Source organism: Heterodontus francisci, chromosome 4 (genome assembly GCF_036365525.1).
Source record: "Heterodontus francisci isolate sHetFra1 chromosome 4, sHetFra1.hap1, whole genome shotgun sequence".
Taxonomy (NCBI): Eukaryota; Metazoa; Chordata; class Chondrichthyes; order Heterodontiformes; family Heterodontidae; genus Heterodontus; species Heterodontus francisci.
The window spans coordinates 193445125-193464403 of NC_090374.1; the positions used below are offsets into that span (position 1 = coordinate 193445125).

At 42.4% G+C, this 19279-nt stretch overlaps 1 protein-coding gene across 8 annotated transcripts in view; it reads right to left on the bottom strand.

Moving 5' to 3' along the window:
* LOC137369468 (receptor-type tyrosine-protein phosphatase delta) overlaps window positions 1–19279 on the bottom strand; it is a 618622-nt gene that overhangs the window by 13448 nt on the left and 585895 nt on the right. For all 8 annotated transcript variants that reach the window (XM_068030719.1, XM_068030716.1, XM_068030717.1 and 5 more), the window contains 6 exons: window positions 15433–15718; window positions 13803–13981; window positions 12057–12183; window positions 11286–11411; window positions 6621–6775; window positions 2839–2974 (listed from right to left, as the gene is read on the bottom strand). In XM_068030719.1, coding sequence (XP_067886820.1) covers window positions 2839–2974; window positions 6621–6775; window positions 11286–11411; window positions 12057–12183; window positions 13803–13981; window positions 15433–15718 — 1009 coding nt within the window. The remainder of the gene's footprint in view (window positions 1–2838; window positions 2975–6620; window positions 6776–11285; window positions 11412–12056; window positions 12184–13802; window positions 13982–15432; window positions 15719–19279) is intronic.

Sequence of the window (19279 nt, forward strand, 5' to 3'; positions counted from 1 at the left end):
CTGCAGAGAATAACTCACCTACTGACTCCACAAATCCTGTCCACCATCCACAAGGCACAAGTCAGGAGTGTGATGGAATACTCTCTACTTGCCTGGATGGGTGCAGCTCCAACAACACTCAAGAAGCTCAACACCATTCAGGACAAAGCAGCCCACTTGTTTGGCACCCCATCCACAAACATTTACTCCCTCCACCACCAACGCACAGTGGCAGCAGTGTGTACCATCTACAAGATGCACTGCAGCAACACACCAAGGCTCATTAGACAGCACCTTCCAAACCCGCGATCTTTACCACCTAGAAGGACCAGGGCAGCAGATTCATGGGAACACCACCACCTGCAAGTTCCCCTCCAAGTCACACACCATCCTGACTTGGAACTATATCGTTGTTCATTCACTGTCGCTGGGTCAAAATCCCAGAACTCCCTTCCTAACAGCACTGTGGGTATACCTACCCCACATGGACTGCAGAGGTTCAAGAAGGCAGCTCACCACCACCTTCTCAAGGGCAATTAATGATGGGCAATAAATGCTGGCCTAGCCTGCAATGTCCACATCCTATGAATGAATAAAAATTAAAGCACTACAGCATTAAAAAAATGCATGGCTTTTTCCAATTTCTTTTTAACCCTTTAATGTATTAGTGAAAAAATACTATAAGTGGGAAGAAAGGCTGTTTCCTTAGCTGTCAAGAATCATCTAATCGGATAACAAAATATAACCCACACCCCCACGATGGGCGGGAGAGGTTCAGGGAGAGTGTTATAATGAAAAAGAATGAGGAAGGTGGCCCCAACCCGGTACATAAGCGACTGGTGCGCAGAAGCAGGGCACTTCATTAACATATTTAAATTGGGCTTCCACAGGGTAACAAGCAGCCCAATTTAAATTTTATAGTTGCTGCATGGTTATCCCGGGTTTGGGAATTCCTGCACTAAGAAGAGAGGTGGGTACTGCTGGCTCCACAAGGTTAAATGCTTTTCCAACATTCCTTGTGGGCCAGGAGGAGCAGGAATTATTTTCCCCCTCCACACCCGATGCCTCAAGGAAGCCTTCAGCTTCCCCTCTGCTGATCCTGGCCTCTCTGTTGCCCCCACCACTGCCATGCTCACTGACCACCACTCCCACCTCGCCTCACACTCATCATCGTCTCTCTCTTTCTCCAAACCCCAACCTTCCCCACTCATCCCCCACTCCTTCCACAAGCCTTGTTGGCTGTCCCTCCAATCCCCGATCGCAACCTACTTGCCTGGAAAACCCCCCCACCCCACCTGCCCCCAAAACCAGAACCTCTCCTCTGCTGATAGCTGGGGACCGTTCTCAAGAATCCCCGGCTGTGGCATCCAGCTGTTGATTTTTCCACCGGCAGTCTGTCGATTTGGCTGTCTGCCACGTGGGAAATGGAAGGAAAAAATGATAACGTCATTAAAATCAATTGGACATCAGTGTCCCTGGCCTTTGGCCATTTTGGTCTCCCCACTAATCTTGGGGCCAAAGAATCTGTTCTCTTTTCAATTGGTGTGCAGAGCAAGTTTTATCTTAAGGATGGATGTGTTGGGCAACCAATGGTAGGAGTATAAAGGCAGGACATTTGAAGATCATGTGATGAAATCCATGGGAATTCTCCACACGACTACCAAGTGCGTCATATAACAGTTCCTCCAGCTGACCACCAGTGAAGAGCAGATGAATGCTCTGCGCAGACTGTTACAAATACAGAAACACATTCCTGCTAACAATGGTTTTGTTCTTCTAAATTACGACACTGAAGTTCCCCAACCCCAAAATACATAAATGCGGCTTTCACCAGGGATGTGTGCCACTTGACACCATCCACCAGGATAATGGAAACATGTAGTAGGTGATGAAGACGGTAATGTGCATGTTTATTGTCACTCTGAGTATTTGGTTAACGTTGCTGTGATATGGGATCTGCTACCCTTTATTAAAAGCAATGGTGTTGCTAACCTGGGAGTGGTCCCAATTTAGTTGTATTTGAGAATTTGTGAATAAATCCAAGACAGAATAATTTGGGCCACTTCAGGTTTCTCATTCCGTCCAGCATTCAGCTGCAGTGATCAGCTGTGCAATTGGTCCTGTACACATTTTCTTTTGCTTAATATACTTTACATTATTCACTCTGATTTCTGCCCACATTTTTTTTTTCTGCCTCTCTCTAGTTACTGTATTGCACAAACCATTTTGCAGCTGGGCAGACGGGAGTCCTTTACCTCTGACTGTGCCACTGCTGCCCTTGAGTTGGGCACCAGGTGGTACATGCAAGGGACAAATCGTTCATCATCTAATATTCAAATCACTTCACAGCACGTGCAGACTGACGATAACAATACAGAGACTTACAAACCGGCATCCCTCCACTCTGTGACACTGCAGCTGCATCAATATTGCGTGAGACCTGGGAAATGGCACTGGCTTCCAACACCTCAGGATATGTGAAGCCGTCTGGAACCCATAAAATAGCCAGATTTCACTAAAGCTGGTGGCTGGGAACAGCCACTTTCACCACGTTTATTGGCCACTTGCCTCATCAAATGTTGGCAATTCTTGTCTGGACTGCAGCTGGCAATGCAAGACCTCTGCATCGGAAGCCAGCACTACCAGCACGTATCTCACAAAATACAAAAGGAGTTTTGTCAACGCCTTTCACATCTCATTTATAAATGACCGTGTTTTTCTTCAAATGATCCATCATAAAGGATTGTGATAAGTCAAGTTTTATCTGTCATCTTAAAGTGGAAATTGTTTAAATGGAGAACTAATGGAAAACTAATTAGAATACAGCTGCATTTAATTTTTAAAAAACTATTTCCTTACCTCTGTCTGCACCATAGCTGGCCGTTGTGTTCTTAGCATCTTGACAGTCTGAAAGATATCCACAACACCCTCATACCTCATTCTTTCCAACACAATACTTAGTGTTATGAAAACACCAGTCCTCCCAACGCCAGCACTGTGGGGAGCAAAGGAACATTAATTAAATGACAATCAAGTGGCTGAGAGACTGTGTTGGTAATGGCTTCCCACACACTAGGCAATTATTAAATATAGTACTACAGCCACAATTTCTGAATATGCTACTGTAAACCCTATTAACACAACAGACAGTGAAGGTTTTGTAAACACTAGAGTGCCGAAAGAGCCAGTAAAATATGTTGGGTATTTAGCTATTAAAAACATGACAAACTTATTTGGCAGTAGTCACTTTTAATTTCTATAATCTGAATGGTTCTATTCAATGTACTTCAACAATAATGGGAGCCCATTCATTTACAGACACTGAAGGCTTCAATATTACTGTGACGGCTGTGGAATGAAACCATGTAGTAAAAGTAGACATATCTGTGTGGTCTGTGTTGGCTACATTTTGCTTTGAGTTCTATAATAATAAACACTGTGTTCCTCTTCTTTTTCCTCCTTCTCAATCTAAAGAACCAAAATTTGGCAGCATTATCCCTTTACTTATCCATTCTTGTTTGTTCTTTTCAATTTTGGTTAAAGCCTGTCTTATAGGCTTTTGTCCTTCACCCAACTTTCTCAATAATGAAAGAATGGTCATGCTTGAAAAACATGTATGAAGATAGGTCTTTCAATGTTTTTAATTCTTCATCTGTGAAATGGATCAGATCAAAGCTCTGCAGTCCTGCCACATCCAGTCATGAATGGTAGTGGACAATTAAACAACTAACAGGAGGAGGAGGCTCCACAAATATCCCCATCCTCAATGATGGGGGAGCCCAGCATACCAGTGCAAAAGACAAGGGTGAAGCATTTGCATCCATCTTCAGCCAGAAATGCCGAGTGGATGATCCATCACGGCCTCCTCCTAAGGTCCCTAGCATCACAGATGCCAGTCTTCAGCCAATTCGATTCACTTCAAGAAACTGGTGAAGGCACTGGACACTACAAAGGCTATGGCTCCTGACAACATCACAGCTGTGGGACTGAAGACTTGTGCTGCAGAACTAGACACGCCCCTAGCTAAGCTGCTCCAGTACTGCTACAGCACAGGCAACGACCCAACAAAGTGGAAAATTGCCCAGATATGCCCTCTCCACAAAAAGCAGGATAAATACAATCCAGCCAATTACCGCCCTATCAGTCTCCACACGATCATCAGCATAGTGATGGAAGGTGCCGTGGAAAATGCTACGAAGCGACACTCGCACAGCAACAACCTGTTCACTGGTGCTCAGTTTGGGTTCTATCAGGGCCAGTCAGCTCCTGACCACATTACAGCCTTGATCCAAACATGGGAAAAAGAGCTGAACTCAAGAGGTGAGGTGAGAGTGACTGCCCTTGATATCAAGGCAGAGTTTCACCGAGGCTTCAAGGAGCCCTAGCAAAATTTAAGTCAATGGGAATCAGGGAAAAAACTCTCCACTGGTTGGAGTCATAGACCTCGCACAAAGGAAGATGGTTATGGTTGTTGGCGACCAATCATCTCAGCCCCAGGACATCACTGCCGGAGTTCCTCAGGGTGGTGTCCTAGGCCCAACCATCTTCAGTTGCTCTCATCAATGACCTTCCCTCCATCATAAGGTCCGGCTTGGGGATGTTCGCTGATGATTGTACAATGTTCAGTACTATTCACAACTTCTCAGATACTGATGCAGTCCATGTCCGTATCCAGCAAGACCTGGACAACATTCAGGCTTGGGCTGATAAGTGGCAAGTGACATCCGTGCCACACAGGTGCCAGGCAATGACTATCTCCAATAACAGAGTATATAACCATCTCCCCTTGACATTCAATGGCATTACCATCTCTGAATCTCCCATTATCAACATCCTGGGGGTTAGCCTTGACTAGAAACTGAACTGGAGTAACCACATAAATACTGTGGCTACAACAGCAGGTCAGAGATGGGAATTCTCCAGCGAGTAACCCACCTCCGGACCCCACCCCCCACAAAGCCATTCCACCATCTACAAGGCACAAGTCAGGAGTGTGGTAGAACATTCTCCACTTGCTTGGATGAGTGCAGCTCCAACATTACTCAGGAAACTCACCACCATCCAGGACAAAGCAGCCTGCTTGATCGGCACCCCATCCACCACCTTCAACATTCTCTCCCTCCACCACCGATGCACAATGGCAGCTGTGTGCATCATCTACAAGATGCACTGCAGCAACTCACCCCGCCTCCTTCGACAGCATCTTCAAAACCCACGACTCCTTCCACCTAGAAGGACAGCAAGCGCATGGGAACACCACCATCTGCAAGTTCCCCTCCAAGCCACACATTATCCTGACTTGGAACTATATCACTCTTCCTGCACAGTTGTTGGATCAAAATCCTGGAACACCCTCCCTAACAGCACTGTGAGTGTATTTGCACCAGATAGACTGCAGCAATTCACCACCCACTTCTCAAGGGCAATTAGTGATAGGCAACAAATGCTGGCCTTGCCAGTGACACCGACATCCCATGAAACAAAGTATTTTTTTTCAAAAACTGTCGTTTTTTTGTTTTACTGAGATGAAGGTGAACAGCTAAGGTCCATAGTGCAGGACATCTTCAGCGTTGACAAGGGTACAAATTACAAGATAAACAAAGAAATAGATGTTAACTGATAGTGTCTCCTTCTTAAAAACTGAAACTTACTAAGGGTGCCATAGTTTTAAGGTATTGGGCAAGAATGATTTAAAGTAGGATACTGTGTTAAGTTTTGATTTAAATGCAATGAGGGTCTATGGAAGAACACAGCATATTTAGAGTGTTGGAAGAATGAGAGAGGCAAGTTCAGTGAATTACCACCTGTAACAGTATTGATAAAGAAAGACAAGGTTGTGGGGGAAGGAAGATAAAGATTGGCAGCTAGAAGTGTAAAAGGAACACCAATCAGATAAAAAACATTTACAAGTGGAAGAGGGGTGCTGGAGTTAGTATTGACACCTTGGACTTTATAGTGTTAAGGTGCTGTTGAGAGAAAATGGTATATGCAGTGTGAAAGGGTTAAAATCAACTCCTATATCTTTAAACATTGAAACAAGATTTTCATGGCTCTGAGGTGCAATTCAACTAAATAATACACAATTACAAAAATAAATTCAAAACCTTTCAATGTACATTTTAAAATTCCAATAGGATTAAAAATACTGTTGGTCATGGAATGACAAACCTTTTGTACCAAATGCCTCTCTCCGTTAATTAGGTTCTGACTTCCTTATTCCTAGTTGGTTAAATGCACATTTCTTCCAGAATGGAAGCAGCTGGACATTTCAAAGCATCGACAGTGATTTCCCCAAAGTGAATCAAAAGTTTCAAACTGGGTTGTGTTGTGAAGGCTCAGCTGATTTAAGTGGTATTTTCCATTTCACACAGCCTCTGTGATCCTGCTTTATAACCTGACAGTGAAGTCTTGAACCTGTACCACCTCATGGTTATGAAGGATTTTGTTATGCTTTTAATCAAAATCCAGAGGTGCAGCAGCTTGCCTGCTCTCTAATATTCTCTGTGCTGTACCACCCCGAGCTGACTTTACATAGCATGGTCACATTTTGTACAATCAGAATAAATTGTGGTCACCTTTTACTTTAACTGCCTCCCCTATTTTCATTGAGAAAGGTACAATACATTGAAGAGATTACTCACCTACAGTGAACACTGATGGGTCCATCCTGACCAAATTGCTCTTTTGTCTTGTGTACTTGGCCTATGAAATCAATAAATCCTTCTCCAGACTTTGGCACTCCTTGCTCTGGCCAGTCAGTAAATTGGAACTGCCTCACTGTGCGTGACTGGCCATCCTGTTTCACCCCCATTGGAAAAGAAAACACAATAAGGTCCTGATCAATGAGCCACACCTCATTACATTCGCTAAGGAATCAAAATAGACCAAAAGCACTGTTGCCCAGATGATATAACGGTCAGAGCAGCTCATGTGGTTCATTTATTTTATGTTTTTCAATACCAATTAACAGGAAAACCAGTCTTGAAGATGGAGCTGCAGATTTGACAATTTGAAGTAATGCAGTAATGTCAATGAATCTAACAGTGCTTCTATATTCATGTCATCATTCACTCAGATCATATGCAGTGCAGTTGCTATTTCTCTTTACTTGGCAATTTTCTTTCCGTTATGTGTCGTGATTTTTTTAATAATAAAATTGACATTTAATAACAAACAAGCTCTTCCTGACAAAAAAAGACTGATACAGCTGCAATTGTTGATGAAGTTGATAATGAGCAACCACAGCAGGCCTAATGCTTGATAAAAGTGCTGCTGTCATGAATATTAAGAACAAAGATATTATAAGGCAATTAGTTAGCTACAGATATCTAGTCAGGAATATCTGGAGGGAAATAAATTCAAGTACTAAAACTCCAGGCTTACAGTGTTTTCAAATGGTAACAGTGACATAAAATCAGCTCAACAACTTCTAAACCAGTCTTTGTGGAACACTGCAGTTGAATAATTATAGCATTTGTCACTATAATAATGGTAATAATTTGTACATCAATTGGGCTGAACTGGACTGGACTGTATTTTTTATTCTGCAGATGACATGCTAAATTTGAACAGGGACACACCAGGAGAAGGGCGTTATTTGCCTTTTTAAATTAATATTACAGCTCATTACTGCTATTATTGCTATTTGTTGCATAATCATCTTTAGTATCTGTGTGCGTCTCTGCTCAGCTCCAACTGAATCTACACTGGAATACTGAATGATGAGTTCAGAGACATTCACTCTTCCAGACCATTCCCAACTTGCTGAGGAAGTAAAATGTGAACCCATTAATACTGTTCAATTATAAATTCAATATTATGTCCACATTTTGTTATTTTTTCTTTACTGGTTAGTTTGTAACGTCCAATGCACAGTTCCTCAATAGATAACTGTAACCTGCTAGAGTTACAGGGGAGGCCATTTGGCCACTCAAGTTTACTCTGACATAGAATCATAGAAAGTTTAAGGCACAGAAAGAGGCCGGTTGGCCCATTGTGTCTATGCCAGCTGAAAAACGATCCACCTATTCCAATCCCACCTTCCAGCATTTGGTTCGTAGCCCTGAAGATTACGGAGGTGCATATCCAGACTCCTTTCGAATGAGTTGAGGGTTTCTGCCTCAACTACTCTTTCAGACAGTGAGTTCCAGACTCCCACCGCCCTCTGGGTGAAAAACCTTTTCCTCATCTCCCCTCTAATTTTTCTACCAATCACTTTAAATCTATGCCCCCTCATCACTGACCTCTCTTCTAAGGTGAATAGGCCCTTCACATCCACTCTATCCAGGATCCCCAGAATTTTGTACATTTCAATCAGATCTCCCCTCAGCCTTCTCTGTTCCGAGGAGAACAACCCCAGTTTATCCAATCTTTCTTCATAGCTGCATTTTTCCAGTCCTGGCAACATCCTCATAAATCTCCTCCGTACCCTCTCTAGTGCAATTACATCCTTTCTGGAATGAGGTGACCAGAACTGCACACAATATTCAAGTTGTGCCTAACCAATGAATTCTACAGTTCCAGCATAACCTCCCTGCTCTTGTATTCTACACCTCGGATAATAAACAAAAGGATTCCATATGCCTTCTTAACCACCTTATCAACCAGTCCTGCTACCTTCAGGGATCTGTGGACATTCACTCCAAGGTCCCTCACTTCCTCTACACTACTCAGTAATTTCCCATTAATCATGTATTCCTTTGTCTTGTTTGACCTCCCCAAATGCATCACCTCACACTTCTCCAGGTTGAATTCCATTTGCCACTTTTCTGCCCACCTGACCAGACCATTATTGTCCTGCAGCCTACAGCTATCCTCCTCGCTATCTACCACACAGCCAATCTTTGTGATGTCTGCAAACTTCTTGATCATGCCCCCTATATTTATATCCAAATCATTAATATATACCAGAAAAAGCAGGAGACACAGTACTGAGCCCTCCAGTCGCAAAAACACCCGTCAACAATTACACTTTGTTTCCTGCTACTGAGCCAATTTTATATCCACCTTGCTACATTTCCCTGGATCCCATGGGATTTTATTTTATTAATCAGTCTGCCATGTGGGACCTTGTCAAAAGCCTTGCTAAAATGCATGCAGACCACATCAACTACACTACTCACATCTAACTTCCTTGTTACTTTTTCAAAAAATTCGATCAAGTTGATCAAACAAGATCTTCCCTTAACAAATCCATGCTGACTATCCTTGATTAACCTGTGCCTTTCTAAGTAACAGTTTATCCTGTTTCTCAGAATAGATTCCAATAATCTGCCCACTACTGACGTTAGACTGACTGGCCTGTAATTACTTGATCTATCCCTTGCTCCCTTTTCAAACAGAGGTACAATGTTAGCAGTTCTCCAATCCTCCGGCACCACACCTGTATCCAGTGAAGACTGGAAAATGATGGTCAGATCTTCCGCTATTTCCTCTCTTGCTTCTTTTAACAGCCTGGGGTGCATTTCATCCGGCCCTGTATTTCCTGCCCTTTCTCGATTCTTTTTCAGAACCTTACTTCTCAAGTACGTAACTATGTCCTTTATTAAATCTCAATTAATTTTACACCGATTGCTTTCTGTGCATTGCATTTCAGATGCATATAACCCTTTGAATGAACACATTTACTTTGAATTCAGCAGGATGAATCAGCTGAACTCAAATTATGACATTGTGTTCTGTATTTTCCTGCTATAGGGAAGAGCCATTCCCCATCCCCCCTCATGATGTCAGATATCTGAATCAGATAATCCCTTAGCTCTGTATCTGCCAAGCAATAAAGCTAAGTTTGCCCAGTCTCTGATCATAGCTCAGTCCCTTCTCCCCAGGTATCTTTCCTGTTGAATTATCACTAGAAATTCTCCAAGACTAGAACATCCTTCCTCAGGAATGTCCCCCAAAATTGAACACAATACTCCAAATGGGATCTGACTTGCACTTGTATAACTGCAGTCGTACTTCCTTGTTTTACATTCTAAATCACTTATCAGCTTCCTACACGGACTGCAGTGGTTCAAGAAGGCAGCTACCACCACCTTCTCAGGGCAATTCAGGATGGGAAATACATGCCAGCGACTACTATAAATGTGAGGTAGCAAAAACAGGAAGGCAGATTATTATCTGAACGGCTATAAACTGAGAGAGGGGAATATGCAACAAGACCTGGGTGTTCTCGTACACCAATCGCTGAAGGTAAGCATGCAGGTCCAACAGGTGGTAAAAAAGGCAAATGGTATGTTGGCCTTCATAGCAAGAGGATTCGAGTACAGGAGCAGGGATGTCTTGCTGCAATTATACAGGGCCTTGGTGAGGCCACACCTGGAATACCGTGTGCAGTTTTGGTCTCCTTATCTGAGGAAGGATGTTCTTGCTATAGAGGGAGTGCAGCGAAAGTTTACCAGACTGATTCCTGGGATGGTGGGACTGACATATGAGGAGAGGTTGAGTTGGTTCGGATTATGTTTGCTGGAGTTCAGAAGAGTGAGGGGGATCTCATAGAAACTGTAAAATTCTAACAGGATGGCTCCATGACTTGACAGGGTAGATGCAGGAAGGATGTTCCCGGTAGTGGGGGAGTCCAGAAGCAGGGGTCATAATCTAAGGATACGGGGTAAACCTTTCAGGGCTGAGATGAGGAGAAATTACTTCACCCAGAGAGTGGAGAGCCTGTGGAATTCACTACCACAGAAAGCAGTTGAGGCCAAAATATCATATGTTTTCAAGAAGGAGTTAGATATAGCTCTTGGGGCAGAAGGGATCAAAGGAGAAAGAGGGAACAGGTTACTGAGTTGGATGATCAGTCATGATCATAATGAATGGCGGAGCAGGCTCGAAGGGCCTACTCCTGCTCCTATTTTCTATGTTTCTATATCATGAAAATGAATTTTTGAAAACGGTCTATTCTACTGTTTTACAATGTGGTGCCTCAATTGGCCAATATTGCTCCTTGATAGCGAGTAATATCATCTTGTTATAATATAAGCTCTGCTTTGATTCCAAATTCTGAGCAATATAATGACATTGAGTTGAAAACAATTGTAAGTGGATCCACAAAGGCTGATCTTCATGTATATTGGTGAACCACATCACTATGTTTGAATTCAACCCATTTATATTCTGGGTTGGAGTTGTTGACAGACAACAATACTGGTCTGACTGCGCTGCCCATTTGTAACTTCAGCATTCAGTCTGTGGTCTTTCCCAGATGCTTGCATGTGAATCCTATACTGGAACTATATGGTAGATTCTCATACAGATCTAAGACTGATTTTTGCTTCACTCAAAAGGAGAGAAAAAAAAATTCTTACTCTAGCATCTGTGACCTTGAATTCTCTGAGGATGTACTGAGGCATGTTGTACTCTGCCATGGGATCTACTACAAAATACTGATATCTAGCTGACCGCTCCGCAGGCCAATACTGGTGACACTTTTCCTGTAAAACACAAGAACAACAGTGAATTGTGAGGCATTACTTCATCTGATCCATTAAGCATTTTGGAGATCCCCTGGTGTTCTAACATGAGCCTAATACACTCTGCAAAACAGTTCCAGTGGTACTCTCAAGTTATAGTGTCTTGAGAGGCCTCATACCAATCACAGGTATATGGTTGACTAGAAGTCACATAGGGTGAAATTAGTCAATTAACCACTTATGGTCGTTTCATTTAGGTTTTGCTGTGACTGGGGAGAACTTGAATCATTCCAGTTTCCACAGTCTAGTTATGGCAGCAGCGAGCAACTGAAGCTGGAAAATGTTGAAAATTCACAGGAGGTCGCTCAGAATTTTAAAGGAAAAGGCAGATTACATTTTGGAAGTGACTTTTCATCAGAACCAATGTAGGATCTTGCCCAAAACATCTGCAACTCTTCCTCTTTAATGTGCTGTGTATTTCAAGCATGTTCTGTGATTGTTTTGGACTTCCAGCATTTGGGGGTTTCCTTTTTTATTATTAAACAAGTTAAGCCATCTCCTTTGTTACCAATGTATCAGAATGTAAAGGTGATACAATATTACTTGCAATGCATTTGCACAAGGCATGCTCCAAGTATGAATTGTTATGGTGCACAGGGCACTTACTCTGCCCATTTCTCGGAGCTTGGTGAGCATAACCACTATTGTAGAGTTGTGCTCCCAAAGCATTCGCCAGAAATCTTCTGTTGTCTCTGCTAAGGGTCCCTGTGTGGCGATATAGGCTTTCTGCTGCCTGTAAATAAAACAAACCAAAATTAATGCTTGGTCATGTTGCTCCCTCTCATTGATCTACATTTATGACAAGCTAGTCAACTGCTAACAACCTTCCTCATCCTTTACACAGCTGAGATCCACTGTTCACTTACTTTGGAAATAAAATAAGAATTATAATAATACTGCTTTCTATTTATAATTTAGAAAATCCAGTGGAGGAGGGAATCATTTGTGTAGTGTGTAAAATGTTAGGAAGAAACAGCCTTGTTTTTGCAGCCAATTCAATTATTCATTTTGGGACGGTAATTACATCTCATCGAAACTCTGATAGTTCACAAACCTATCTTTATTCTGCACAATATACTTGCAGACAAATTAATGAAGTACTGTTTTATTATGTTTGTTCACAGGAAAGGTGGCAAAACCTTTCAACAGACTGCTTATAGTGATAAGATGGGACGTGCACCTTTACTGGGGTGAGATTAACTCTGTGTCAATGTTACAAGGTTTCATGGCTATTAAACACGAAAATAAAAGATATTCGAGATTTGCTTTCACTGGCTGAAAAAGAAATGTGGCATATAATTCATATAAAAGAGATTGCACTGTAGGTTAGTGGAATCCAGCTGTTAGTCCACTCCTTGACTTGTAGCTCTTCAGTTGCCTATGAAACACTGACTATCACACTGCTATCTGCACATGATCCATAGAGAATGTTGTGATATCTGGGAGTGATCAGAAGGTAACAAGCTCATGGAAAGACTTGTACACAGAACAATGGATGTGATTTAAAAAATATATCTTAGTGCATTTTCAAGAGCTTCACACAGAGAATTAATTTTTAAAGTGGAGTGTTATGTAAGAAAGCAGTAACCTTACTGAGGGATTCAGACTGTTCATGTATAGAATGATGACCATCTGGGAGTGATTGCAAGGCAATAATAATAGGATAAAATAAAATGTGAGAGCAAAGGACAGACTGTCCCCTTACACCCTGAGATGAAAATGTCTTTTTAAAATATTTTCTAATTTAATTTTGGGCCAGCTGCCATCATCAATGTGGACACCAACTATTCCAAATCATTGATGTGTGAAAATAATTACTGTAATATCATTACTGCATTTGAGAAATCATTTGCAGTTCATTGTTGGTAAATTCTATGGCTGGTTTATATCATGTAGAGAATAATTTGATATGTTATAAGGCATAATCTCATCTCAGGCTTCACAGAATATGAGGAGCTTTATAACCAACATCCAAATCTTAAAATGAAATTACAGCCCAGAACTTTTTTTTCTTTTCTAATACATATTGTGGAATCCATTATTTTACTACTGGCCTGTTCTTGATCATGCAGCTTGTGCCATAATAGTTCATTGCTGGCAAGCAAACATCATACACTCGATGCATGATTACATTCATACTAAAATAAGAACAAAGGTGACCTTATTAATGTAAGTCTATTGATTGATAATCACCAGTTGTTTGCCAAAAATCAATAGTGACAATACTGATTCCATTCCACTTTCATTCTCTGTTTTATATGTACAAAGGGCCCCAATGTAGCTGAGGATTAATACTTACAGTCTGTCACCTACAACAGTTTACATTTTAAGACCACTGTTCCTTCCACTTACCGATAACCATCAATAAAACTGGCGTTAATATAGTCTGAGCCCTCGACTCCTCTGATCGGCTGTAGACATACTCTTGTGGATTCATATGGCATAATATTAACAAGGCGATTCTTGAATTTATTACATGGGAGATTGGCACTAATGAATCTTGATGTGTGGGCTTTAGTGTTGGCTAGACGCTGTGGAAAAAACAGAGTTTTAGAGTTGCACAGGTTTTGGAAAGTGGTGCCTCATGAAAGCCAATTACATTACATAGTAACACTGAGCTGAATTTTCCCCCGATGGTCGAGTTCTGCTGCCAGGGCCGAAAGCGGGAGTCAACTCTACTTTGGCGGGCTACGGGACCCTGGGGCAGCATATTGTCGGGAGCGGCCAATTAAAAGGCCGTCGCTGGTTCAGCTGTCCAATCAGAGGATGGGCAGTTTGGCAGGACCAATGGTGGAGCGCAGTTGAAGAGAGGTGAATTTGGTTAGGGGAAGACAGGGCCAGGCTGCCAGGCAGGCCAAACAATCGGGGTGGGAGGGCACGGGGGTCATGGTCACTGGTGGTGCTGTTGCCGCTGTGATGGTCATTGCCACCAAGGGGCCCCTCCGTGGGCCATGGAGTGCCCATTAAGGAGGGCCTCTTTGCCAGAACCCATGGGGAGGTCGCCAGGGTTTTGGTCTCATCACATGCACGCGAGTGTGGGAAGAGGCCCTTAATTCGCCACTCAAGTGGCTCAATTGGCAACCACAGGTGGGGGCGGTTGCTCCATCAAGGTTCCCACCGCCAACAGTATGCCATGGTGGTGAGAAGATGTTGGGCTCCCCTCCCGACACCTTCCCCCTGCCATATTGCCAGCCCTCCTGTCTTCCAGCCAATCGCCAATGGACTAGGAAAATTCAGCTCTTTCAGTCTAAAACTGGAGTTCAACATTGGTACAATCAGCATGTGTAATGAACAAATTCCAGAGGAGGAATTAGAGGGAGAAAGGGCTAAAATCAACCCAGACTGTTAGGATGAAAGTATCCCCTGTCTCTGAACCAAGTGTAGCAAGTCTCAACCCAGTTCTAAGTGAGCACCAGCACACAACACAAAACTACAGCAAAGTTGACAGTCCCATTCAGTGAAGCTGCAGGGTGGCTGGTGCGTGAACTGGAAAATGACACACTGGTGTAGCCGGGTTGCCGTTCCAAAGTTGAGATTGTGGTCGAGGTTGTAGTTTAGGTACATTGTTGGGCAGAATACAGGGAGATTTATTTATATCTAACCTGACTCCACATCATTTGATGCTCACACTGTGTACTTGAAGTGGTATTTGTTCCATTTCCCAGCACTATCATCCCTCACCTTAATCAGCAAAAAATTCATAAGTCTCTGGAAATTGCATATACTGCTTGTCTACATCAACATAGATATGTTGAGATGGTTTTATTTCACTGAAGTCCTGTAACAATAACTTCTCTTTTCTGAGTGTCTTAATAATTCTGATCTTTGAAGATGTGAAAAACATGACGTCCACAGAGAATAATCAACACCACGGGCAAGATCATCAATTGTTGAAGTTACTTTAACTGATTAGCTGCTTGAAACTTTGAAGCTACAGCTGAAAGCAAGTTGGAATTTCCTTCACAAGTAGCAGCTCAATTACCTTGAATTCCAGTTCCATTCCTGTGACGTTTTCTCCTGGCTCCACTTGTGTCAGCTTTTGGATATATGCGTACAGGTTTCTGGCTGGCACTTCGGTATTTCCACAAGTCACTGCTTCAAGCAGTGCATCATGAATAAAGATATATTGGTCCTCAGTCTGAACCATGTAATTCCTCTGTGATCTCATTAGTGTTACATGACCATAAATATCTACAGTTTTCTCATGCTTTATTCTCTCCAACATGGCATCTATTACAATGAAACACCCAGTCCTTCCAACTCCAGCACTGAAAAATAAAAAGAAAACCCACACAGATTAAGTTTTGTAACAGATCCTATGATTTCATGTGTTCCTCATAAGGAAGACCACTGGATTCTCTCAAAGCTGCTGGTGTTATGTTTTATTTTTCTTACAGATCAGTTGCACATTATGCATCTTTACAAGTGGTTTCAACTTTTCATTGATGTAAAAAGTGCTGTATAAGTTAGGGTAGAAAATACCAAATTGGCAACGGCTTCCCATTTTAGCAAGCGTTCTGGCTTTTCTCAAGTTTGCTTTAAATCTTTTTAATATTAGCAGTCAAATGTCCTACCAATTAGCATGTAAATTTAACCAGCAATTGAACAATGGTGAGTATTATTTCCTTGACTGGAGACTGATGCAGACCTTGCAGTGTGACTTGGGTCTGTCAGCTCTGCATCGTTGTGAGCAAGGACCTGTTTCAAACCAGTATCAGTATAAAAGTTCAGTCCATGGCTCCATATTACTAACCAGCACAGTTCCTTATACAAGATACCTGCTTTCGGAATATTGTGTTTCCAATAGTCTTATTCCAAAAAAAGGCAACTTCACTCTTATACAGTGGCAAAGTACTCGAATCTACTTTTGTGTATTTCTTCTTAGTGGGGTTTGTAAGCAATAGTTTACTAAGATAATCAACACAAGATAAATCAAAGAGATTTTTTGCAGTGATAAGGTCCATGTTTTCTGTACTGTTTAGTGAGTCTTTCCTCCTGTCCAGATTCATTAGTGTTCTGATAAAATGCTGCTTGGAACTGAACTTGTGGTTGTATATATGGAGGACACGCTAGAGGGGCTGGTGAAATACAATTTTTGTGTCTGTAAATGAGTCCTGGCAAACCTCATGAATGGAAATGAAAGTCATACTTCATTGGCTCCTCACAGAAATATTATGCTTATAACACTTGTGGCCATTTAGTTTTTCAAGAAAATTGCTGAAATATTCAGTATTTTTATTTTTCTATTCTGCGTTGAGGATGTACTCTAAGGAAAAATAATACTTTGGCTGCTGACTTTGTTTTGTAAAGTCTGAAGTACAAGTATTCGGAACTTGAAATCGAAATATTAAGACCTCAATGGAAAGCAGGTAAACAGACTCTCATGGCGCAACAGGAACTCAAGTGTGCACGGAGGGCTGCATTTTAATTAGGCAACGGGGAATTAACTGCCTGACCAAAGATCCCACCCCAAGGGCTGCCGGGCAGCTCAGCAGTACCAGAAATGCCACTAGGAATAGTACTGGAAGCCCGGAGTGCAGGTAGGTGGGGTGGGCATGCCAAGGCTGTTCAGGCAGGTCCCGGCGAGAGGTGGTGGGGGGGGAGGCAGGGGGGCGTGTTGTTGACAGCAGGGGTGTGGGCATTGGCGAAGGGGTGGCCTTTGCCCCAGGGGCCTCCATGGGCCACAGACGGCCCAAGCAGCATCCCCCCAAACCCAGTCCACAGGGAGGTGCTACTGGGTGGCCTCCTCACCTGACGGGACTTCCATCAGCCGCTGGTTAAATTCCAGCATGGCAGGAAGAGGCCCTTCAGTGGCCAATTAATGGCTGTCCTTGGCCTTCCCTGCCCCTGCCAAAATTCAATGGTGTCAGAAGGGCGATAGGCACGCGACCCTCCTGCCTTCCTGCCCGTCCCCAGAGGGCTGATAAAATTTAGGCCTGAGTGTGCAAATCCAAATTAACTATACTCCTGTGCCTAAAGTGGTTGAAACTGCTCATTATTGTAACTAAGTTTCACACGTGAATCCACTATTTTGAGTATGGAGCTTTGTTGAGACTGTGTATGCTATTGCATTATTTAAAAAGATAGTCTCATTATAAATCTGAGCTTATCCAAATTGGTATTTGTGGCGACAAAGAAATTGCATTATAGCACCTTTCATGACCTCAGGGAGCCCAAAATACTCTGGAACCAATTACCTACTTTTGAAGTGTCATCACAGTAACGTAGGAAACACAGCAAACAATTTGTGCACAGCAAGGTGCCATAAATAGAAAAGCGATAACAGCCAGGTAATCTGTTTTTGTGACTTTGGTTGAAAGATGACACATCCAACAGTGTAGGACTCCCTCAATACTGTGCTGGAGTGTCAACCTTCAGTCTCTGGGATTGGATGTCTCGAAGGTGAGGATTAATCTGAAGATGTACAGTTTAGAAAGTGTGGGTCGGTGTTCTGGTGCAAGCTATCTTTCTAGGGCAGATCACCTGTACTTAAGTGTTGAAACACAGTTGCAGGGAAAGCGGATGGGGACCATTCAACTGGGGAAGCAGCTCTATTTATGTATGGTACTGGCGACAGTGGGGTGAAAAAGAGAATGTATGGCTTGACTGGGATCTTGAGGAATTAAACCAATTGGAGTAAGAATATCAAAAAAAAGTAAAGTGACAGGGGTGAATAGAAGCCTAGAATGAGAAGCAGTTAAGGCAGGAAGAGGAACAGTGAGGGCAAACAGAAGTGTAAAATGTGTATCAACCCTTTTGCTGCAAAGAGGGAAAGAGGCACAGAGAAGGCACCAAATAATGCCTAATGGGTCTACTGGGGATGAAAAGTGTGCTTGATAATGTAAATTATGAATATGTATTAGCTGATTCAGTAAAATATGGCTGATTTATGTGCAATGGTTAATATTTGGGTCAGTAGACAGGCAGGAGACAGAGAGTAGGGATAATGGCAGGATCTGACTAGTGATGTCCCACAAGGATCTGTGTTGGGGCCTCAACTATTCACCATATTTATTAACGACTTAGATGATGGGATAGAAAGCCAGATATCCAAGTTTGACAATGATACAAAGATTGGCAGAATTGTAAGTAGTGTAGATGGAAGCACAAAAGTATAAAGAGAGATTGATAGATGAAATGAATGGGCAAAACTGTGGCAAATGGATTTCAATGTAAGCATATGTGAAGTCATCCACCTCAAACGGATAGAAAAGAGTACTTACTAAATAGTGAAAAGCTACAAACAGTGGAAGCCCAAAGAGACTTGGGGCCCAGGTACATAGATCATTAAAATGTCATGAGTAAGTACAGAAAATAATTAAAAAGGTTAATGGAATGCTGGACGCTATATCTAGAGGACTAGAATACAAGGGGGTAGAAGTCATGCCTCAGCTATACAAAGCCCTGGTTAGATCACACCTGGAGAACTGTGAGCAGTTCTAGGCATCACACCTTAGATCGGAGATACTGGCCTTGGAGGGAGTGTGACGTACGTTTACCAGAATGATACCTAGACTCCAAGGGTTAAATTACAAGAAGAGATTACACAAACAAGGGCTGTATTCCCTGGAATTTAGAAGGTTAAGGGGCGATTTGATCAACATTTTCAGGATATTAAGGGGAACAGATAGTTTAAATAGAGAAAAACTACTTCCTCTCGTTGGGGAGTAGGGGCATAGTCTAAAAATTAGAGTCAGGCCTTTTTGCAGTGAAATTAGGAAATACTTCTACACGCAAAGGGTGGTAGAAGTTTGGAACTTGCTTCCGCAAATGACAATTAATGCTAGTTCAATTGTAAATTTTAAACCTGAGATTGATATATTTTTGTA